At 41.2% G+C, this 25,195-nt stretch overlaps 1 protein-coding gene across 4 annotated transcripts in view; it reads left to right on the top strand.

Annotated features, from left to right (window-relative positions):
- Positions 1–25,195, top strand: part of gdpd5a (glycerophosphodiester phosphodiesterase domain containing 5a) — a 105,198-nt gene that overhangs the window by 25,105 nt on the left and 54,898 nt on the right. For 3 of the 4 annotated variants that reach the window (XM_077547497.1, XM_077547498.1, XM_077547496.1), the window contains 7 exons: positions 1,775–1,878; positions 4,616–4,709; positions 6,226–6,285; positions 6,370–6,468; positions 6,961–7,054; positions 17,111–17,256; positions 18,082–18,164. In XM_077547497.1, the coding sequence (XP_077403623.1) occupies positions 1,775–1,878; positions 4,616–4,709; positions 6,226–6,285; positions 6,370–6,468; positions 6,961–7,054; positions 17,111–17,256; positions 18,082–18,164 (680 nt within the window). The remainder of the gene's footprint in view (positions 1–1,774; positions 1,879–4,615; positions 4,710–6,225; positions 6,286–6,369; positions 6,469–6,960; positions 7,055–17,110; positions 17,257–18,081; positions 18,165–25,195) is intronic. The other variant, XM_077547499.1, reaches the window with a different exon arrangement.

Here is a 25,195-nt window from a genome sequence, read left to right as displayed (position 1 = left end):
AACTTTACTCGTCATACATGGCAGCAAGAACGACAACACTTCCTCATCCCCTATCAGCTGATAAACACTAACCAATCAGAAGCTAGCATACTTATGGTAAATGCAAGTGAATGACAGAGAGCAGCAGATTCGACACATCAACTTAGCTACTTGTACAGAAATATACCAAAATGTATGAATGTGGAAATAATAATTCTGGAAACATAAATGTACAAGTATACTTTTAACAAATTAACTTGATCTTCAGGATGTGGACCTTCGCTAAGAGAGGCATCTTTTTCGCTGGCTGTACCCAACGCTTCAAAGAGTGAATGCTTAACATCATATAGTTAATCTCTGCTAAAGCAATCTCCTTATTTGAAAACCCGACCGAAAAGTATTGGCACAAACATCCGAGTAGTACACTACGTGTATTTCTTGTAAGTTAGTTTTTTCTCTCGCAAATCTGCCACTTTATAAAGTCGCATATTTGCAAGTTTTTTTCTTGGAATTTTGCCCCCACCCTAAAAAAAAGGATTTATAGGTGGCCCTAATACGCCATCATATATGTGGTGTCGTGAGTAAAATAGTATTCCAGTCAAGGTGACTCCACCACTGTTGCCTGACCTGTGAGTAGCTGTTTTTCTATAAATGTCTGTCTTAGATTTTCCTGTTTGTAAGGCCAGATCCCAGCACCACAAACACACAAAAGGTTTACCTTACGTTTGTCATTTATTCTAGTCTCTTATGTAAACTGCTGGAAACGGTTAGCCGAGGCATGGTGAGGTGCCAAAGCTGATCAGTGGTAACAGGATGTGTTGAGTAGCCTATCATTGGCCTTGGTCTCCTCACACATGGAATTACCGCCTAATCCTGTTTAACTACTGAGGGACTGAGTCCTTGAGTGTTGCACAACTCTCCTTCATTCCCTTTCCCACCATGTCAATTTAGAAGACATGCTGTAAAAATGTGTTTAAAAACAAACATGTTAAACCAAATTATAAGAAGCCACATGCATGATGGGAATTGAAATTGTCAGATTCATTCACCATTGATCTGAATAAATGGGGCTGGAGGCAAATCCGTTCATGTCTGTAATAAGGTCGGTTTTTGTTGCAGCATTTCAAAGATGATTATGAGAAGAGATTATTAATGTAAGAAAAGAAAAGTGACAAAATATACTCAATCTTAAAGTCTTAAGAAGTTGGCGCTAGTATGGCATTTGCACCAAATACACTCTGGGCTGTGTATGCTTTGTAGTTTTAGAGGGGCTCAACAATTAGCCACCCGCTTGCTTGGCCATACACTCACCATGGTAAAAAAAACGCTCATAGAGCACAACTCACAGTTGAGTGATCGGGCCGAAACCTTGTACCGCCGAAATAGTGACTTTTCAGGAGACCCCAAAAATGACACATTTGTTTAACCATTAACACTGCATCACCAAAGAGAACAAGCCATTTTCAATCATTTCGATTGGTCAATAATTCGTAAAATAACCCCCACACCTTTGGACTGACCAATAAAGAGTTGTTTTTTTCCCAAATATGAAGTATACCCAATTGAGGCTTCAGTCGACGCCAGCGATATGCATTTGGCTGGCAACCAGCTCAGGTGTACCCGTCTCTCAGCCAAAAACAACTGAGATCGGCTCCAGCTCACTTGCGACCCTATTGAGCATAGGAGATATAGAAAATCAGTGAGAGTCAGTCAGAAATCAATCAGAAATCAGTCAGAAAATCAAAATAGTATGGCATTTGTTAAATATTTCAATTGTTCTTCTTTGTTTTTACAGTGGGAGTGTTTGTGGTTTATCATCTTGTGTAGCACCTTTCTCCTACTCCTTGTTTGGGCCTACTTCTGGTTGGTGGCTCAAAATGATTTTGACGACTTCAATTGGTGAGTCAGTTTTTTTTTTTTAACTACATCTGTAGTAGGATGTACATCAGTAGTAGACTAAGCTATTTTAACTCATTCACTCCCAGCCATTTTCACTGAAGCAACCCCCTTCTGTTTGACTGGATTTTGACTGATTTTGCAAGGCCCACAGAATATTGTGTTCTATTGCTATAAAAACATGGAACCTAACAAAATAAAGATTAGAGTATCTTCTTTGATTGGGAAAAAGAAGTAAATTTGTATCTGTTTCCGTTTGCAGCAATTAGCTTTACAATATAGCTAAGTTTCATCATTATTCACAAACCAGTTGAAAACACTGGCAAAAAGAGCTTGTTGCAACATGGCCATGGCTAATCTCTTATACTCTGTTGCCACCTACTGGCCGTTTTTTTGTAATAACTACCATTGCTTCTAGCGAACTCTTCAGGTCAGAAGCTGCATCAAATCCTTCTGTATGCTCTAGCATAAAAAAAACACATAAAAAAACATCTAAATACATTTTTGGGACCATGGCAATATTTAAAATAGAACGTTTTGATAGGTTTTAGGGAACAAACGAATTACGAGGTGGGCGCGTCAGTAAATTTTGCCAGTCCGTCATTTACCAGAGGCCAGACCATCTGTCCGTTATCAATTGCATCTCAACTGCTGTTGTTTTATAGCTGTAGCCTTAGCCCTGCACTTCACCTCGGCACTGTTTCCCAGGTACCTCCACCTAATCTCTCGAGATATAACATGGCGTCCGTTTTGACCTTCCTCAGACCTGAAAGACTACTACTAGAGAAGACCATTACCTTCTTAGCAGAACATACTGTACATTCACATTCATGTTCATATTCACATTTGTACAGCAAGCAGCGGACCGGCAGTCGGCTTGCAGCGCCATCTTTATTTTAACCGGCTTCCATCATTGCAAAATTAGAGTTTGTCACCACTATTTAAAGGAATGTCAGATCATCCTGTTTTTCGGCGGCCTCCCGTCTGCTGTCTGAGTATGTACTACGTATTACATTACATCCATCCATCTTCTTAACCGCTTGTCCTCACAAGGGTCGCGAGGTGCACTGGAGCCTATTCCAGCTGGCTTCAGGTAGTAGGCAGGGTACACCCTGAACTGGTTGCCAGCCAATCGCAGGGCACACAGAGACAAACAACCACCCACACTTGCAATCACACCTACGGACAATTTGGAGTGTTCAATTAACCTGCCATGCATTTCTTTGGAATGTGGGAGGAAACCAGAGTACCCGGAGAAAACCCACGCAAGCACGGGGAGAACATGCAAACTCCACCCAGGAAGGCCGAAGCCCAGACTCGATCTCACGTCCTCTGCACTGGGAGGCGGACGTGCTAACCAGTCAGCCACCGTGCCGCCTAATACATTACATTACACGTACTACGTATTACATTACATGCATTCGCAGCACAAGCAGTGTATCTACTCCGGTAACGGACCACGGTGTCCACAATCGTTTTATTGATCTTCCATTATGGAACAGCGTGAAAACTAAAGCAAAGATATTCCATATTATTTACAATCAACATTTACAACCATTTATTTGATTCAAAAATTCCTCAAATAAAACAAAATATAACATGTCGTGCGCGCCCTATAAACCAGTAGTAGATAAATGAAAGATATCAATCACACGATATTACGCTTTCGTCTCTCTCACCAGCGAGCGAGCTCTCTCTGTCTGACTTCCGTTTCGCATACAAGCCAGAAATAATTGAAGAAGTAATTGTTCACAAACTATTGTCAAACATATACCATTTCACCAAGATTTGACAGAAAACCATAACCATCAAACAAAGATTGTAGACTTCTATTGTCATGGCAACCAATCAAGGGTAATACTAGAAGCAACCCCGATGTATTTAGCACTGCGAACAAACACATGCGAGACTAGCGTTGCGTGTTTCCGTTACTCGTCAGTGAAACGGGAGTCTGTCAGTGATGGCTTGAGAAGGTCAGTCGGCACGGACCCGGTTAGTGAAGATTATTAGTCTGTTATTTGTATTTATTTATTTATTTTCCATCGTTTGTCATTCGTCAGCAAAATGGGTGTACATAAATGACGGATTGACAAACCTTCAATCAATCAATCAATCAATCAATCAATCTTTATTTATATAGCACTTTTTATACTAAAAAAGCAACTCAAAGTGCTTTACAAATCTCAGGCCACCACCCTCCATAAAAACGGCCTGCAAAAAAAAAAGGAAAAAAAAAGTGTGCTTAAGCAAAGGAGCACTTGATACATTGTACCACCAAATGGTCTGACAGTAGGTTTGAAGAACTCATCCCAGTCCTGTACAGCCCTCAAAGGATATGCCTCTTTTAAGCATCAACGTCATCCTGCTGCAAAGAGAACTAGGTGCCTTTCAAGCTACCACCTGTGGTGAGGGTTTTAGGGAAAAATAAGGAAAAATAGAAACTAGCTAGGAGTCAGAGAGAGAGAGAGAGAGAGAGAGAGAGAGAGAGAGAGAGAGAGAGAGAGAGAGAGAGAGAGAGAGAGAGGTAAAAAAATGTCCTCGAGCAAAACTATTTCTGGATAGGTTCTGTGTTGCCTTTCCACCTGTAGTCAGTTATATTTGAACAACAGCATGGGAAACAGATTTAGAATTGTTTTGCTATTCTGTTTGCAATCAATTTGAGTTACACTGTAATGATTGTTATTTTTATTCTATTGAGCAACATCTAGATACATCAAACTTAAACCTGTTTAAATTCCAGGTCAGTGTATAACCGTTCTGGTGAATGGAGGGATGAGACCATCCCCATCCTTGCAAGCACCACCATGGGATTTAGCTACATTTCAGTCTTGATGGTAAGAGTGTCTTTTACGACAGTCGGGGTTGGGGGGGCTGGCGGGGAGGGGGTTCAGGTGTCTGGGGGTTTGGTTGGGTGTCTGGGGGTTTGGGGGCCTGGGGGTGGTGGGGGCTGGGTTGTGGTTGGTGTGGGTAAGGGGCGGGGGCGTTGTGTGGGGGGTGGGGGCTGGTGGGGTGCCTGGTGGGCCTGCTGTGCCCCATTCTGCTGCGTTGGGGTTGGGGCGCGGGCCGTGTTGGGGTGGGGGGGCGCTCCGGGCTCCTGGGTTTGCTCTCCGGCCGGTGGCCCCTGCCTTGTGCCTTGGCGCTGCAGCGACCTGAGGACCCCTGGGGGGTTGTGCTTGCTCTGCCCTGGCCAGGGTCGACGGCTCCCCTCTTCGGTGGAGGTTTTCATGCATGCTAGCTAGATCCACCTCACCAGCATCTACCGAAAATCAAACACAATCTGCTTCTTCCTCTGGTCGTTGACTCGGTGGAGGCTGATGTCTGTGGATCTCACTCTGCTTCATCTATCCTTCCTTCCTTTCCTCAGTCTTTCCTTTGGTCTCTTGAGGTCTGCCTAATTTGTTGGAATTTAGATGTTTCTGGGTTTTGGTGAAAGATTCTGGTTGGTAACCCGGTGGGTAGTAGGTGATGTCTGGTCGGTGCTGGATTGAACTTTTTGTCTTTTCTTTGATCCTTCCTCGGGTCTCCTGACAACTTCACGACTCGAGCGGGATTCTGAAGTATTCGGTTTAGGTGAACGGTATGGGATTTTGAATAGGTTTTAGGTGAATTAATGAGCACACACTCACACATACGCACATACTCACGCACATACAAAAAAGAAAAAGAAAAAGAGAGCGCAACCTTTAACATTTATTCCCACTTTTATATTAACAAGAGTATGAAAACTTTGAAAAAAATATTGTACATAGATATAAATTGGGAAAATGTGCGATTAATTTGCGATTTAATCATAAGTTAAAGTCATGCTAATCGCATGACTTTATGATTAAAAAAAATAATCGACTGACTCTCTCTCTCTCTCTCTCCATATATATATATATATATATATATATATATATATATATATAGCTAGCCGGGTAAACGGCACTCATTGTGACTCTGCAATGAACTGAACCACTGACTGTTTACCGCAGAACAAGCAAGTAACCCAATTATGCGCAAGCGCGTTGTCAATGCTGCTTTACTGCCATCTTTTTTTGCCATTCAAAAGGCGCACGTACAGAAACAACCTCTCGGAATTAAAACAACTTGATTTCTCATTGCGCATGCGCAAAACAAGCTGTCGGCTTTTGAGCTCTCTACGAGGAAAACAGGACAAATTACACAGGAATTTAAGACCAAAACAGTGGAACTAAGGTATTGTATAATAGAGGACACTGACAGATAAATATTTTCAATGAGCACTGCATTAATAGCTTATTATGACCGCTCAACAGTGTATATATATATATATATGACAGAGAGAATGAAGTTATTTTTCTTCATCAGATCTTGTTTTTTTTTCATCAGATCTTGGCATTTTTCCACATATCCTTGGGACAACAGCTTAATCTCTACTGGCTCCACAAGGTGCAGTGAATTACAGCTTTGTTTGAGTTTTGCTTCTTGCAAGTTTTTTCAGTGACCTCATCATTGTGTGTTTCATTTTCACAGATTGGAGTGCTGGCTACGCTCCTTACTACTATCGCTGGTATTATATCTGTTGATGACATATGGGCAGACGAGTGGGACATCCTGCTCGTGTCTCTGCAGGTTTGTTTATAGTCTAAACGACATTGTTAGTCTGTACACAGTAAAACCTTTGAATTCAAATAGCATATTTTAAACACAATACATTGTTGGATGGGGGGCTTATCAGTACATCACTATTTTCAAACTTTTCCTTTATTAAAACTTTAAAATTAAAGAGAGGTCTAAGAGACTAAGAATGATGAGCAAAAATATTTTTGTTACCTGTAAACTTTTTAAAAGTTCTATATATTTTTTTAAAGGCTCCTTTATCATACTCATAACCGGGGAGGCACATAAATATTTGGGGGTTCTCAAATGAGCACCAAAGCACAGTGCCAGCCTTAAACTGGTGTGCAATATTCAATTTCCAGTTCCCATGCGAATCAGCGCACCCCTTAGGTGCACCCCTGCTCATACTGTTAATTATTTCAACACTAATTATCACCAATATTATTGATTATGGCCACAGAAGGATGGACTGTCTCTCATGATATAATTGTGTTCTAATGTTAGTCCACAGCACCATTCTTGCATATCGGCGCTCTGACAACAGTCACAGCTCTTAGCTGGCTGGTCGCTGGTTATGTGGTCCGCAGAGAAAGATCCAGTAAGTGTTCTCTACAATTTCACCCACCACTGCTCTGCTGTCAATTCCTCAATCATTGTTGGACCTTATATCTTCTTAATGAATGGTCAGTTACTGTCATGTTAACAGCCTACTTGCAGAGGTGAAAAATCCAGGTCGAGAAATTAAAAACCATGCCAGAGTTCGGCTTAAGCCCCTTGTGCTAGCTGGCTAGCTGCCTCGCAAGTAACCGAGCACCCGGGGAGCTAGCTAGGGAGCTTGCTAGCTAGCAGCCAGGGAGCTAGCTAGGAAGCTAGCACCTGGGGCTAAAGCCAAACTGTGGCAGGGGTTTTACTTTCTGGACCTGGATTTTCCACCTCTGCTACTGGGAAAATAGTTGTCAAACTGCATACTTGTGTAACACACACCTAAACATAATATTTGTTATGCAAATTATCTTGCTGTAATGTCAAACGGGAATAACCCTAGTGTGCACAGTGAGTGGCAACTGCCATACACAGTGAACTTTTTTTAATGCAGCGCTATCTGTGTGGTGGGCCACTGCCTTTTTTAAACCCAATGCAAGTGGACTGGAAATAAATCCCTGTCTTATCCAGATCAGCACTAAAATTGGATGGGTCTTTCCTTGGCCCATGTACCACTCCTCTACAGTATTGTGGAGTCAGAAATTATCTACTACTATACATTATCTGGAAACCAGCCTAGGGTGTGCTGAAAGTCAAGCCCTCAGCAAGCAGTATTAAAAAAAATCAATAGGTGCAAATAACCCAAATAAATTAACAAATTCTGCACAATTCACATTTTTGGAGGTCAAAATATAACATAGAATACCCATTCTTTATGCTGTATGTGACCCATAGGATACATCGGAAACACAAAGTAGTTGCTTCGTCTGATGAAAACGTTCTTTATGTAGTGAGGCTAGCACTAGGAAGATATGGTTGCATCATATCATTCGAATCAGTACTTGCTGGAGCAGCCTGCTATGAGAATATTCCAGTAATGAGCATAAATGTCACAAGCGCGTGTCGTCACCCTCTTAAAATAATTGCCCAAGTCATTTTTTTTTTTTGCAAAAATATTTTTGGCCTAAAACATCTCCTCATGATGCAAATGGTAAATGTTTTTGTGTTTCCTGAAAAATCTGAAAAAAATTACTTAGGCAATTATTTTAAATGATGTAAAAAAAAATAATAATAATTGCATCAGCTAACTGCAAAAGAGAGACCTTTTTTTTAAGTGAGGTAAGTGAAAGAATGCAGTCCTTACCACTTTTTGTATGTGAGTGTTGAATGATAAATCTTGGCCATAAGTGATACCGCAGTTCCTCACTGTGCTGCCTAGAGTGAATGCGACAGAATCTAAAACAACCATATCACTAGAAACTGTCACTGAGGTCATGGAAGCCAAGGACAATTACTTTGGTTTACCTTGGTTCAATAGTAGGAAATTATCAATCAATCTTGATTTATTTTAATGCATTCCTAAAGATTGGTTTAGGGGTGCATTATGGAGGTAAATATGGTGCAAAAGTAACTTGTACCTGTAAAAAAATGTTTTTAGTTGTAGTAAAAAAAAAGTTGGACCTGTAGAAAAAAGTATAGATTTGTATCTGTAGAATGTCACGATGCGTCCACGGAACGGCGTGGTGACTGTCGATGTGTGGCGTAGAGGACCCAAAATGCAGGAAGGCAGGAGAACCACGCCGTTCCGTGGACGCATCGTGACAGAATGATCCCACCATAAACGGACCCAGCGGATCAAGAGGCAGGTACCGTTCCTGTTTTGGCCGTGCGCATGCAGCGCCCGCTTCCAGTTTCCAGCGGCGCGTGGGGAGCGCCCGTGGCCAGTTCTGGCGGCGCTCGTGCAGCGCTTGTTGCCGATGTTTCTGGCGGCGCTCGTGTAGCGTCCGTTGCCAGTGTTTCCGGCGGCGCTGATGGCAGCGCCCGTGCCGATGTTTCTGGCGGCGCTCGCGGAGCGCACGTTGCCAGTGTTTCCGGCGGCGCTGATGGCAACGCCCTTGCCGATGTTTCTGGCGGCGCTCGCGGAGCGCACGTTGCCAGTGTTTCCGGCGGCGCTGGTTGAGCGCCCGTTGCCAGTTCTGGCGGCCCCCGTACAGCGCCCGCTTCCAGTTCCGGCGGCGTACGTCCTGCGCTGCAGCCCCTGGCATCATCGCCTGAGCCGCTGCAGCCCCTGGCATCATTTGCCTGTGCCGCTGCAGCCCCTGGCATCATTTGCCTGTGCCGCTGCAGCCCCTGGCATCATCGCCTGTGCCGCTGCAGCCCCTGGCATCATCGCCTGTGCCGCTGCAGTCCCTGGACTCTACGCCGGAGCCTTCATCCGGGTCCCACTACAGACGGTGACTTTGTTTAGGACGTCTGGGATCCGTCCCTTAAGGGGGGGGGGGGGGGTACTGTCATGTCTGGGTAGAGCTGGCTTTGGTTGAGGGCCCCGATTGGTCCTGAGTGGATGCCTGCCCTTCCGCAGGCTGACCAATCCGGGCCCTCAGCCACTTGTGCCTGGCCCCAGGTGTGACTAATCCCCTAATTAGTGTGGGTGCATTTAATTCCCGGGTGGTGATCAGTCCCTTGTGGGATCATTGCCATTGTCACGGTCACCCCCGGAGTTTGTGCTGTCATTTTGATTTTGAGTTTGTACAATAAAACATAACGGTCTAACCCGCACTCCTGCCGTGGTTCTCCTGCCTTCCTGCATTTTGGGTCCTCTACGCCACACATCGACAGTCACCACGCCGTTTCGTGGACGCATCGTGACATAGAAGTCGTGATTTGTACCGGTAAAAAAAAAAATTGTGCCTGTAAATTTGTTTTTGTACCTGTACAAAAAAAAAACCTGTAGAAAAAAGTGTAAATTTGTATCTGTAAAAGTCGTGATTTGTACCTGTAAAAATGACAACTTGTAGTCAAAGAAGTTGCCACTAGGAGTCACAAGTGTTTTTTCTCCTGCTCTCCAGTCATGTGACTTTTGCACCAAATTATTCGCTACAGATGGTGCAAAACTGATTCGTACTTGTAGAGCTCCGTGATTTGTACTCGTAGAGAAGAGGGCGGGCTCGGGAGGATTTGGGCAGGCTAAAGCTCAACCTCATTGGTTCAGCGGACGAGCCACACCAGTTTACGCGTCATTTTGGAAGAAGAGGACGTCCCAGGCGTGAACATTTCAACATGGTTCAATATACAAACACCGTGTGGAACAGCTTAAACGTCGGTTGACATGCAGAGCACTCAAAGTGGGCAGAAAGAAATAAGCTTTAGTATGAAGGTAAGATTTATTGTACGATTATAGCTCGTAATCCTGTGCTAGCTAGCTCATCTCATGTTGTTAATTGTCACGAAAACTTAACACATTTAAGTCACGATTTTCATTTAAAGATTTGTAGCCTACCTTAGGACTGTGACTTTCTGTCCTGAATGTATTTCCTTTTACCTGGGCCATTGCATTGTCATAGCTGGGACAGTGTAAACATACGGTCAATAGCTTGTCCCTGCACTTCTTTAATGTCTTCAAAAACTACCTGTATATTTGAACTGAGATATATTAAACCCAACACCCTTTCATATGATGTGAGTTCATGATGACATATTTGCCATTTTTATTTCAAAATCCTATACTGTACATACAGTATCCCATGTGTTGTTATAACAAGTTTTGCAGTGAAATTCAAATGATCATTCTTAACACTTGTAAACATACTCATTTGCCTTCAATACTGAAGTCAAATAAAAATAATACAAATGGAAACGTTTATGAACAATGTCTGTGTCTATCAGTATTACCACTATTTCTGATATTAAGATGTGACAAATCTTCTTTTTTTTTTCTGGCTAACAAGATAAAGGTAAACGTTTTACCGATTACGTATAATGTCAGTGGCTGTGTTAAGATAATGACAATGCTATGAAGTTATAATTATTTTTTATTGTATGAAAATGCTGACCATAACCATAACCTTACCATTCTGTTTGTACAGATGCCAGCATGCAGTCAATCAAAGCTACTTCTTGATCCATCTCTACACGGTGGCACATGGTGTGACATCAAACCTGCTTTAAAGCGGTTGTGAAGTCCAACAAATGAGAATCCTTGATATACTTCTTCTTCTTCTTCTTCGTAAATGATCGCATTTTTTGGGACCTAAACATTTACGAAAACTCACCAAACTTTACATACTCCTTGGGCTTGGCGAAAAATGTGATATTATGAAGTTGTCATAACAACTTAACAACATATAGGGCCCCCTAAGAAAAATATGCACCAATCCCGGCACGTTTGACCGAGGGCTACGAAAATTGGTAGGCACGGGAAGCGCCCCAAGACACCAAAAAATCAGTGGAAGTGATATTCTAAAATGTACAGAAAGTGAGCTATGAAATTTTGAATGTCCAATTTTGGACAATTTTTGCACATTCACTGTGGTTATACTTTTTCCCTCTTTGCAAACAGTTTTCATCCGATTTACTTCTAACTTGGCATGTATCGTCTCAAGAACAGGGACAACAACTGGGGGAAAAATCTTGACTTTTTGAAACACTATATGACAGGGGCGAGGCCTCAAATTTTGCCTTTTAATATTTCATTTGTCACTAAAGAGGAAATGCTTAATAACTCAGTTGTAAAAGCGCCAAAAAATCCCAAACTTCTCATGTATCTTAATAGCCACGGCCTGAAAACATCTATATGATATTTGGTTATACATGTAGCGCCAATTTCATACTTTACATTTTTATCTACTGTGCCGAGCCCATTTGAGGGATCCATTTGAAAATTTGTCAGAAAAGCCTTAAGATGTTGATAATGCCCCACACTGAATATTGTAACTTTTCGCCAAAGGGCATGGCCGTTACGGTGCCGCAAAGTCTGATAATTCACCGTGACAATAAAAGCTGCGTTAACTTGACCCAGATGATCCTATCTTTTCAAAAGAGTCCAGGCCTGAAGACATCTATAAACTTATATTTAATTAGACTGATAGCGCCACCTATTGGCATTTATTTATTCTTTTAACATTTTTTTCTTTGACTTTTGACTCCAACCACATTAACTGGATCTACCACATATTTGCTCAGAAGACTGTTTAGGCCTTCATGATGTAATAATACGAAGTTTGTGAGTTTTCGCTAATCGCTGTCGCAAGGCACTGTTTGCCAAGAAAAAAACGCCGATTTTGAGGGCCTTAACATGCACAGAAACTCATGAAACTTGGCAAACACATCGGGTCTGGCAAAAAGAGCAATATTTTATTGTGTATTGTGTGATTTTTTTTAAATGACTCACTAGCACCCCCTTGAAATTTTTGACAAAGCAGCCCCGATTGTACGTTTAAGCAAGATGTAAACATTTTTAGATATATGAGGGAGCCCAAGACCTTCAAAAAAGTATCCTGGACCCATATGCTAAAATTAACAGGAAGTGAGCTACAAATCTGTTTATGTCCCATTTTTGCAGATTTTTGCACATTTACAGGGGGCATTCTTTTACCAATTTCTCTTACACGTTCGATCCGATTGCCTTCACACTTGGCCTGGGCCATGTCATGACCTGGGCCAACAAAAGGGGGAAAAAAGCTTGATTTTTCGAAATACTGTATGACAGGACCGTGGCATCATATTTTGTGTTTTATATTTCCTTTTCCATGAAAGACAAAATACGTAATAACTCCCCGGTTCATGCTCCAAAAATTCCCAAACTTCACATGTATGTTTATCGTCATGATCTTAAGGTATCACTATGACAATATTCAGTTATAAATACAGCAACACCAAGCCATTGGGACGAAATATAAAAAAAATAATGTACAAAATTTGGATACTCTTTGTGATAACTAAATCATTTAAGAATATTTTTTTCCCTTTCGAGCACTCAAAATGTTCAGTGGCATCAGACCTATCCATACGTATGCAATTTGAATTAATTTATTCATTTTTGCTGCCCTCTGTGGACAATAAAAGTAATATTGTGCTATGAGTAATAGCAACGATAATGTGTGTATATATATATATATATACTTTTAAAAATGCCAACCGGGGAAACTCATTGCCAAAAAATAAAAAAGTACACTGATTTGTGAGGGTCTTATCATTGACCAAAACTTAGTGAGTTTCACGCACATCACACCTGGCAAAAAAGGTAAAAGTAAAGGCTTATTATGCCATCGGAAGATGTCCGGAGCAACAACTCTCACTTCCAGTCTTGATGGATGGTCAAGAGCATCACTGCAGTCTTGAGAAAGGAAGACAAGAGGGTGGATGGTTGAGCGGTGTCTTCTGTAGCCATACTGAGAATTAGACAGGTGGGAATGATCTTCAAAGTGTGAAATCATGAAGCCATTTATAATACTATAAGACTCTATGACCTTACTGGCTATGGAAAACAGGCTAACCGGTCTATAGTTTGAAGGATCAGACTTGTCGCCTTTCTTGTGGACAGGTGTGATGCGGGACGTCTTCCATTGGGATGGTAAGGTGCCGCTGCTAAAACAACGCTGGAATAAGCAGGATAGACACATTTTTATATATGAGCACAGTATAGTAAGCGGATTAGAAAGGCTCCCTGCATATACATTAGGTTTGTGTTCCATTAAATAAACTCAGATTTCACACTAAGTACATGTTGGGACTCCATTGGACAAGATAATTGTTTTAGTATTTGTACTTTTATATTCGTTCATACTTTTATTTTTTTGTTTGTGGTTTTCTAATGAAAAATAGGTACCTGTGCTCAACAAAGATTGTTTTCCAAGTGATCCTAATCAATCCTCTCCTCTAATCAAACCACGAAAGCCGCGGCTGTCAGATTGGCCGATAAAGTGTCGTGGGCCGGACGTCTACCCACACTATACGTCTGAAACCGACAAGACACCACCCAATCATCACGTGTTGTTTTGTCAAGAGCACCACGTCGGCACTGGTTGTCTGGGAGTTGGGACAAAAGAAAAGAGGAAAAGCGGTGTTTGTGTGAATGGAGCATGCGCGTCAAGTGCACTCTGCATAAACATGAAAAGCATGGCTCGTGCTCCTGGCCCGGTAGTGTTTAAAATATGATTTTGTACAATTAGTACTGTATTTTAATTTAGTTACATGCGTCGGGGTAATAGATCCTATTTTGCGAATTAATTTGGAGATGACATAGGCAATTGTTTTATTAGTTTATAAATATATTAGCCCTATATTGTGTTTGAGTACATCATTTTCTACACTGCTTAAATATTCATCCGGATTTGTTTTAGTACGATTTATTTGATACACGTGTTCACTGTGAACCGTCAGGTTTGGTTCCGCCTTCGAGGGGGGCAAAAAAAAGAAAGAAAAAAGACACATAGCGGTTACGACTATAAAGGAGGCAGCCTGACTTCTATAAAAAAAAGATAAAGGATATGTCTGTCACAAAGACGTGATCGATCCTAACTAAAAGTGTGGGCACATCCCTTCTTATACCCAAATCATACTCTGAAAATATTAGAACGACAGTGACAATACCAATCACAACACCGATTTAGGGCAGTTACTTTACGTAATACCAATGGCATGCTCCAACCTCTGTAAAAGGATTTGGTGGGCAAGTTAGTCAAAGCCTGCACTGAGATATAAAAGGACAAGTAAGGCAGAAAGGTGGTCATTAGTGACTTTCTCTAGGGCCCTCTCTGTACTATGGTTTATTTTAAATCTAGGTGTATTCTCCCCAAATTAATTGTTATTTTGTAGCAAGTCAAAACAGATGGGGGCTTGATGGAAATGTGGTATTTCAACAACTGTGGGTTCACTATCACCCCCAATCTATTCATTGTTTTTTTTTGTTTTTTTTTATAATGAAGAACACAAACCCAAGTAGAACAGAACATCATAACACTTCACACATGCATTACCAACCTGCAGATCTGCACCCACATGCCTGCACATATGCGTAATGCGTATGCATATATGCAAGCATAAGGTTAAGGTTAAAGATTGCCACGCCCATCTAAGTGGGGGGAAATTCGTTCTCTGCATTTGACCCATCATTGAGAAAGCGGTGAGCAGCAGCAGGGGCTTGCGCTGAGGGATCATTTTGGTGATCTAACCCCCCCCCCCCCTCATTTCCTACTAAATTGCAATGGGTCCCATTTTTATTGTCTTTGAACCCACGGCCCCCCAGTCTTAAGATGGACACTCTACCACTAGGCCATTGAGCTGGTACATGTACATGCATACTTGCAAGTTATTCATATACATATACAGCCAATGAGATGTTAAATAATACAGTCGGGGCCAAAAGTTTTGAGAAATATTAATAAAAAAATATTATATTTTAATATTTTAATTTTCACAAAATCTACTGCCTCATTTTTGATGATGGCAATTTGAATGGGTTAGGGTTAGGGTTACTCCAGAATGTTATGCACAGTAATCAGATGAATTGAAATTATTTTCTAAGCCCCAAATTGCCATTTATTGGATCATTAAGAACTTCAAGGAGAGAGGTTCAATTGCTGTGAAAAAGGCTTCAGGGTTCTCAAGAAAGTCCAGCAAACGGCAGGACCGTTTCCCAAACTGGATGAAGTTGCAGGATTGGGCCACCACCAGTGCGAAGCTTGCTCAGGAATGGCAGCAAGCAAGTATGAGAGCATCTGCACGGACAGTGAGGCGAAGACTTTTGGTGGATGGCCTTGTGTCAAAAATGGCAGCAAAGAAGCCACTTCTCTCCAAGAAAAACATCAGGGACCCACTGATATTCTGCAAAAGGTACAGGGATTGGACTGCTGAGGACTGGGGTAAAGTAATTTTCTCTGCTGAATCCCCTTTCCGATTGTTTGGGGCATCTGTAAAAAAGCTTGTCCGGAGAAGAAAAGGCAAGCGCTACCATCCGTCCTGTGTCATGCCAACAGTAAAGCATCCTGAGATTATTTAAGTGTTGGGTTGTTTCTCAGCCAAGGGAATGGGCTCACTCACAATTTTGCCTAAAAACAAAGCCATGAATAAAGACTGATACCAAAACATCCTCCAAAAGCAACTTCTCCTAACCATCCATAAACAGTTTTGTGACGAATAATTTATTTTCTAGCATGATGGAGCACTTTGCCATAAGGCAAAAATGATAACTACGTAGCTCAGAGAGAACAACATAACATCAACATGTTGGGTCCATGGCCAGGAAACTCCCCAAACCTTAATGCCATTAAGAACCTGTAGTCAATCATCAAGAGGCGGGTGGACAAACAAAAACTGACAAATTCTGACAAACTCAAAGCATTGGTTATGCAAGAATAGGCTGTTATCAGTCAGGGTGTGGCACAGAAGTTAATTGACAGCATGTCAGGGCAAACTGCAGAGGTATTGAGAAAAAGGGTCGACACTGCAAATATTGACAATTCACATACATTTTATTTAATTGTCAATAAAAGCCTTTGTCACTTGTAAAATTATTGTAATTATATTTCAGTATATCATAGTAACATCTAACAAAAAGATCTAAGAATACTGAAGGAGCAAACTTTGTGAAAACCAATACTTTGTGTCATTTTCAAAACTTTTGGCCACGACTGTATGCGCATATCTACATCTCCACATACACATAAAAATGTACCATAAAACAAAAGTGATTTAGGTGTCTTGTCCCTATTTTTCAGATGAAATGATGGTAGAATATGGTTCCTAAAATTTTTCTCTCAGTTTACCGTTGGCAATATATGTCATTTATATATGTCTTTTCAATCCAATACACTCTGACAGTTCCTTTCTCCATTTTTTCAAAGAAGGAGATATTTATAAAAATGTTTTTGAGGAATTTGGTATTTTTTAGATAAATCATTGAGCGAGAGCAATTCTCCATTATTGTACAGATCTTTGATTGCATGGATACCTTGGGTTTTCCATCATTTAAATCCTCCATCTTCTATGCCAGGTATAAACCAATCATTATGCCCAACTGTGGGTTCACTTTTCATAACCATTGTTAAATCCTCAAATGTACTAGGATTTAAACGGCTTAACAATTCCTCCAGCCAACACATGCTAAGCCTCTTCAGTGAATCCATTTGTTTTGTTGATGAAGCGTAATCTAAAACTTGTGCCTCTGTCATAGATTTCCAGATGATGGTGTTAATTACCTACATAATCATCCTCTTGGCCCTTTATTTGACACCGCTCACATTCTCCTGCCCTTGCGTAATGGACAGTCTCAGCCTCAAGCCTCGCCCAGACGTAATTGGCCGACGAGGAGCTCCAATGGTGAGTTGGTCTATGGCCAGCCCTCACTGTCTAATCTAGTTAACTGTCCAGGTGACTCAATGAGTCCTTCACATTTGTGAGCAAAAGAGTCTACTCTGCACTGTCATCTCAGAGCCAAGTAAATGTTCCTCCAAATACACATAAAGCGGGGGAGATAGCTAACTACCGTAAACCTTTGCTCAGATTTACAACTTGCTATTGTATTGCATTGTGATTGGTTAGGCCATATGCCGGAAGATCCAAATATTAAAGGTGTATTCAAGGAAAAGTAAAAGCCAAGCGTTCCATTTGTCTCTTTTTAAAAAATGCGCATGCAAAAGACCATCCTACCTGCTCCTGCAGGGGAAACGCCCATCAAATGTTGGGAACGTGCAAGCTCATCTTCATCATCATCTTCATTAGTCTCTGCAGCCGGCTTCACTTCTTAGACGGATGTCCTCTTGCGGCTCTCAGCCATTTTCAAAGTATGTTGTGAGATCAGTGGAGCTACAACGATGAATGGCTGAATGCAAAGCTCAGCGGCTACTTGCTACAAATACTCGAAGTGCGCATACGCAGCTAGGAACTAATACACACCACGTCGTTAAGGCAGATTGATTGATTGGATGGAGAACCAATCGTTAAGATGATCCACCCGGAAGACGCAGCCAAAAAAGATCCTTGAATACACCTTTAAGTGCAACCCTTTGAATCACTGGCCACTGTCTAAACTAGTAGAATAAAATTGTTATCTTTCTAAAAGTGTAATAAAATAATATAAAATCATGATGTCTGATTTATTCAAATGCTTCAAGTGTATGACACGAGTCTCACTATGTTTTCCAGCTGGCCCCAGAAAACACCATAGTATCCTTCAACAGAGCCCTACAGCATGGAGCCAGCTCCCTGGAAGCTGACGTCACTCTAAGGTTATTTTAGTTCGAATCATTTCTGACATTTTCATCTAGGCGTGTTCATAATGAATTCAGGGCACTTCAGTTCTATATGAGTAGTAGATCAGATTTGGTAGATAATCTATGCTTTAGTTTAAGTATGTAGCCTTAATATCAAGTCTTCTCTCTCTGAAAAAACATGAAAAATATTTATTTCTCAGTGTAATCAATACTAAAAATGTAGCAGTAACAAGATTTTTTGTAACTGGAGTGGCTAGAACAGGGATGGGCAAATTCGGTCCTCAAGGGCTGGAGTCCTGCAGGTTTTGGATCGAGCAAGTATGTCCACCCCTGGGCAAGAACCATCATAATTTCTTTTGGAGATGAACAATGAAGAACACACTGCAAAGATTTTTGATGCAAATTCACAATAAATAATTGGATAATGTGACGGAGCGGCTCCGTCCATACACTTGACCAAAGAGACGCTAGCACGCATCACACACACAATTTATAGTTCAACACTCATTCCACCAAAACCCCCCCACCCTCCACCTCGTTATTAAATCAACTAATAGGACACCACACTATTCTTACTATCACCTCTTTCCCAGTACCAGTAGAGCCACTGAGGGTTGCACATTTAGTGGTTTTACTGTTGTTTTGATAGCATACATTTACACACAAGTTGCTAACTCACCAGAGACGAGACGCTTTAGCCGACATGGAGACAGCAACGCGGAAGTCCAAACATGGGCGTAGCTTACGTGTCCTTTAAATACGTTTTTTTTTCACGCCATTCATAAGTCGGGTGAGTTTTTATTTGATTAAATACCATGGTTTTTGTCATAATTTATGAGTGGAAAATATGTGACTAAATTATATGAAAATCTACTGACTACCAAAATGATTAAAATGCCTTCTGAACAAAATATTATTTAAATCTATATAAAATGGTTCCATGTGATGCACAGGGGGAAGGGCTAAGCAAATAAAAAGAGCCCTTGGTAAACGGTTCTGTTAGTAGGTGTTGAGGAGGAAGGTACCGTGAGTAGAAAACATTTGTACATTAGACCCAACTGAACTAGTGGATGTTATTGACGAACTCCATTCAGTGTTTTTGTGCATAGATTTTTTTTGTAAATAGTATTTTGGAATTTTTGAACTTTTTGGCTGTTTTGAAAGTTTTTTGCAAATATTGGGCGCCAGGTCTCCGTTCAAAGGGTTAAAGCTCCCCTTTATCTGCACCCGCAGTAACACGGTCGAAAACAAGGAGTTGACGGGTCTCTCCAAGCCAGCTTTGAGAATGATTCGTTTAGGTTCTCACTGCCCCAGATTTGGAGCGTCAGACCGGTCTCGCTTCAAATAAACCCTTAACTCTTTGACTGCCAGACGTTTTCAGAAACGGGTTGTCGCCAGTGCCAGCCGATTTAAGCATTTTGACTGATCTTTCAAGGTCCACAGAAAATGTTGTGTTTGGACTATGGAAACACACATACTACCAAATGAAAGATTGGACTTTCATCAGAAAAAAAAAGTTTGTTTCTACCTTATTCCGTTCTTCAGTAATCAACAATAGAAAATGGTTTCTTTCACCGAAATTCTCTGTTTTGAAACAAAAAGCGGAGAAAAAGAGCTTTTTGTGAAACGATGTTATCTCATGCACTCTAGTGAATTGTACACTTGATGCCACAAACACTTAAATAGTGCTTTACTTCTGTAAAACGCTTTCACCAACAATGAAAAAGTGTTTTCAGTTTGCAAAATACGTTTATTTCCATTCAACAGTGTAACAATTTGACAAAACAATTTCGCAAACTATTTACAAATGTGTGCAACTGTGGTACTACTTACAATTATGTGGATGTTTCAAATACAGTTTTTCTTTTTGTAACGCTCTCCTGCGTGCAAGGAGACGCCCTGGACTCGCACAACAGTTTACTTTCACTTTCGCATTTGTCCGTTTCGCGTGCAAACGTTACACTTTCTTGACGGCCTTTTTTTCCGGGGAATAAATAGCAAGTAGCAGACTGTACACACTCCTCCGATGAATATGCATTGGACTCGGGGCACTCTTCGTCGTCCGATTGAACGTCCGCCTGAGCGTTTTTGAGCGTTGTGCTCCGTGTTTTCCGGTGTCAGCATCGCTCGCCCTTGAACCTTTATAACGTTGTCATAGCCGCCGCGTCAGCGCTTCCAACTTCGGCGTCAACCTCGGAGTCACCATCATCATCATCAATGTGCTCTTTATCGTTGGTCGATGTCTTTGAAAAAAACGGCTCGACCGTGAGCTGCTTGCAAGCGGCCGCCATTATGGCTTCTTCAGCCAATGTCACCTCAACACTTTAGCCCCGCCTCACGTCTTCTACTGACACCCAACCAAAACTTAAAATTTGATTTCAATGCTGTTCAAACATGAAACTGATTGGTTTGAACATATCTTAAATCAAAAGAAAATCCTATCGGTGAAAGTTTACAAATATCGAGTTAACTTCATCAAAAAGAAATAAACTTTAAGTAAACTATCTCACCTCCTCAAAGGCTATGTTCCTTTTTCAAATAAGTCAAAATACTTTAAGCTAGTTAATCTCAATTCCAGATAAAGTTGCTTATTAATACTTTGTATAGTTATCTCAATAACTAACCAACAGTACATTTTGTATAAAATCCATACCTTTGGTTGTAGAAAACAATCTGAAAAGTAATAAAAATGTTCTCAGTTTTATTACAATTCAAAACATTTGCTTAACAAATAAGTAAAATGGATAAAAATGAAAAAATTATAGAATGATTCTTAAATCCCCCAAAAATTCCAAAATTGGATAATGAATGAAATGGATAAAAATGAATAAATGATCAAATGATTCTTAAATCAGAAACAACTTCCAATATTGGTTAATAAATGAATGAAAATGGATAAAAATGAATAAATGATAAAATGATTCTTAAATCAAAAACAAAGTCCAATATCACTCAAAACCCCTTAGTACGGTTAAATTGTGATAAAGCAAGGCAACGCTCTCAATAAAAGTAAAATTAAGGAAAAGTGAAGTAACAATAAAAATTCGGAAATTATATAAGTTTCACTCATTGAAATTAAAACCAGGTACTCACAGTTTTTTGATAAATAAATCAAACTTCAAGGTGTAAAGAGAGAGTAAAACCTCACAAATTACAAAATAAAAAGGCAAATAATGTTGAAGAACTGTGATCATTTTGGGTGAAATCAATTGGATAGCTAATTAGCTTAATCCACAAAAGTCAAATAAAATTTAAGCATACTGTACTAAAATAGGAGAAGAGGCTTATATTTAATTTAATGGCTTTCCTTTTCACTCAGCTAAATTTCCCTCTCCTAATCTGCCTAATTCTGAATGTTTTAGAATTTTCCAATCTGTAACATGTGGGCTAGTCTATTTTTCTATTTCAACCTGCTAAACAGCTGCAAATAGAGACTACATTTTCTTTGTTAATTTACCTCGAAATTTGCTGAGGCCATCACGGACGTGCGATGGTTGTCGTAAAAAGCCTCTTAAGTCCCCAAAATGCCTTTTTTAATAGCATACATCCGAAGGTCCACCCATATATGACATAAAAAAATCACCCCATACAAGGTATCGGAAAATTCATCCAAAAATCGTATTACCTTCTTTAAAGGTTGCTCCTTTCATGGTAGTATGTAAGTGCAACGTCAGTTGTCGTCATCCATGCAATTGTCAGCAAAACATATTGTACTGTGTGTGATGTTCTTGTTCAAGTACAAAATGCTAACCCAGTGGATCACATCTCCTCAACATTTCACAATGTTGCTCATCATCAACACATACTCAGTCATTTAAACAAAGTAATAAAATATATGAAACCCATGCATTATAATGCTTACATGTCATAACATCTGACTTGCATGTAAAAAGACAGGTCCTAATTCATGTCAAACTGACATTTAAGTACAATCATGCTTCAATCCTCCTAGCCTCTAGATTCATCGCAAATAAGTACTAGTTAGGCATGACTACCATTATTTATTATTATCATCATCATCATCATTATTATTATTATTATTATTTATTTATTATAAATCAAGCCTACTCCATTATGTAGCCCCCACCCTTTGCCTTTCTCTCTGTTTACTGTGCGCTTGCACAATGAACGTGTGTTGTATTCTGCTTGCGCGCACAAATACATCGGGATCAGCCAAAAAGCAATCACTCATTTCAAGAGGCCAGGCGCGAATTCCAATACCAAATAGCACATTTTGTACTAGCACTGAGAAGTATCCCAATGCAAAAGTTGCTGTTTTATGAACCTAATAAGCACTCAATAATTGCTGACTAATGAATAGGGCTATAAGGCTATGTCAGGAGTGGAGAAATATTGCAAAATATGGCCAAATATGGCCATTGATCTTGAGGCCTCAAACTACAAGTGCTAACCATAAACTGAGCTTCAACCCACATTCAGCATTCCACCCTTTCCCATGACATGATGTTGGCACACCCTTAATCATCATAACATTGTTACATAAAGTTTTGCGACACATTTCTGATAACACCCTCGAACGTGATGATACTTGGTTCCACCAGTCCAAACGACCCATTCATGTCATATCATACATGTTACACGACACCACTTTGCTGCCCTGTGGGAGGCTTTGCACAATAAATGACATTGGTGCATATTATTGACTACGCCATTTATTCCGAGGAGGTTTAAAAGAACCCCGCAACATATGGTGGCAGTGGTGGGATAATGGCTAGTCGAAGAATGCCAACTCGCCTTCCAAGCCAGCACACAAGATTGCAACCTCAGCAATCCCAATCGCCAGCGCCGTCATTGTCGGTAGAGGATGAAGGGGTGCAGCAACCTGCAGCTGCCCCGTTCCGGTTCCGTCGCCAGCAGAAGAAATGTTGACGATGATGAGAGTTTTTTTGGAAGGACAAAATAGAAGAGAGGAGCACCTGTTGGTAGAAATGCGTGGCCTGAGAGCTTCTCTTTTCCGTGAGGACCAGAACATTCAACAGGTATACACTCCTCAACATCATGCATCACAAGATGTATCCTCGTTTCAACAACAAGGCGCTAGCAGCCAGTCAGAGCAGTCAAGGCCAGACTTTAGGTTTTTCTCAGAGCCCAAAATACTCCAATATCAAATGGGGATGAAATTGAAAACTATTTACTGTCTTTTGAGTGCATGGCCAGGACATGGAAGTGGCCTGAGAGTGAGTGGGCGTGCTGACTCGTGCCACTGTTGTCTAAAAAGGCACTGGAGGCCTACACCGCAATGGATGAAGAGAGGGCCCACTGCTACAACACCCTAAAAGCGGCGCTGCTGACTAAGTTTGACATATCTCCAGAGACTAACCGACAACAGTTCAGAGCCATCACAGTCCCCCTGGTGAGAACCCTACGGATACCTACCACCGCCTGAAGGGGCTCTACCGACGCTGGATTCGACCAGAACAGCACACCAAGGAGGAAGTCGGAGAAGTGATCATCTTAGAGCAGCTACTTCCGGTTCTTCCAGCAGAGGTGAGGACCTGAAGGAGCACGAGCCAACAGAGGGCATAGCCGCTGCCAAGCTGACTCTGCAGTACCTCAATCCTCCTAGGACCACCATCACGACCCGATGGCCAGCACACACCGACCAGTGAATCCACCAACTCAACATAGATCAGCATGGAGAGAGACGAGCCAGAAGTTACCAGATAGCGCTAACTCTGCCCCAAACCAACATGGACCTGGTAAGGACTTAGTTTTTACTGTCAGCAACCAGGCCACAAGGCTTCAGTATGCCCTGTGCGAAAAATTAAATTTGCTGGTGCCTGTTATGTTCCCTGTCCGGATGGTGGAACTGGGCAAAAAAGACTTCAGCGTGTTAAGACTATGACTATTATGGACCAGCAAGTGAATGCACTATTAGACAATGGCAGCTTCATGTCATTAATTAGACAGGATCTTGTGCCTGCAACTTGCGTGAACTGTGGGAAACAGGAAGACATCATATGTATACACGGGGATAAAAGCACCCTTATCCCACAGCTGAGCTCAGTGTAACCATTGATGAGCAACCATACTTGTTGACTGCAGGGGTGGTTGAAAGACTGCCAGTAGTAGCCATCTTAGGTTTGGACCAATTCATCTTGACTTGCGGCTAGAAAATCATCCACTGAATACTGACTGTGGGCAAAAAGGCCCTGTAATAAACTTATCATGTCCAATAATTACTAGACGCTCAATCTAGACCTGATATCCAATCGAGCCAAGACCTTAGTGGTGGTCTGTGTGTTAGTGATCCCGGTGTTCAACCGCTACCAGATATTGACAACAGTCTGTTCGACGGTGGCACAAAGGAACCAAGGAAATTTCGGCGCCAACGCTGCTTTGAAAAACAGTCAAGGTTAGCAGAGCCTCCACCAAAGGGATCTTAAGAAAATGCAACGTGGTCAATACCAAACATGTCCGTACTTCAGAGGGAGGATGTGTCATTGAAGCATTTGTTTGTTAAAGTCAATGAGAAAACAAAGGGACATTGTGTGGGGAAGGAACAATTTGTGATAGAAGATGGGGTCTTGTATGCTACTAATAAAGATCAAAAACGTCTCGTGGTCCCTGCTAGCTGTAGGTCGCTTATCATGCACATAGCACACACACTTCTATGGGCAGGACACCTCGGTCGCCACAAAACATACTTGCGTGTCAGTTCCCGTTTTTTCTGGCTTTCTATGTACACAGACATCCAACATTATTATGCCACATGCCCAAAATCTTTCTTTACCTGAAATTGTGATCGAGCATTTTTGCAGCCGCTCACGATCAGCTCCACTCCATTCCGCAAGATTGCCATGGACATTGTTGGACCCTTGACAAAAAGCAGCAGTGGACATAAGTACATCCTTGGTGGTATGTGATTCCTGGAGGCTTTTTCACTGCGCACATTCACTGCTCCTGCATATATATATATATATATATATGTATATATATTATATAAGAACCATTATAGAAATATAAAGTCAAGAGAGCTAAAGAAAGACTTTCTTTACCTTAAAATGTATGCTTTAAAATCATTA

This window comes from Vanacampus margaritifer, chromosome 16 (assembly GCF_051991255.1).
Source record: "Vanacampus margaritifer isolate UIUO_Vmar chromosome 16, RoL_Vmar_1.0, whole genome shotgun sequence".
Taxonomy (NCBI): Eukaryota; Metazoa; Chordata; class Actinopteri; order Syngnathiformes; family Syngnathidae; genus Vanacampus; species Vanacampus margaritifer.
This window is presented reverse-complemented; position numbering and strand designations above follow the sequence as displayed.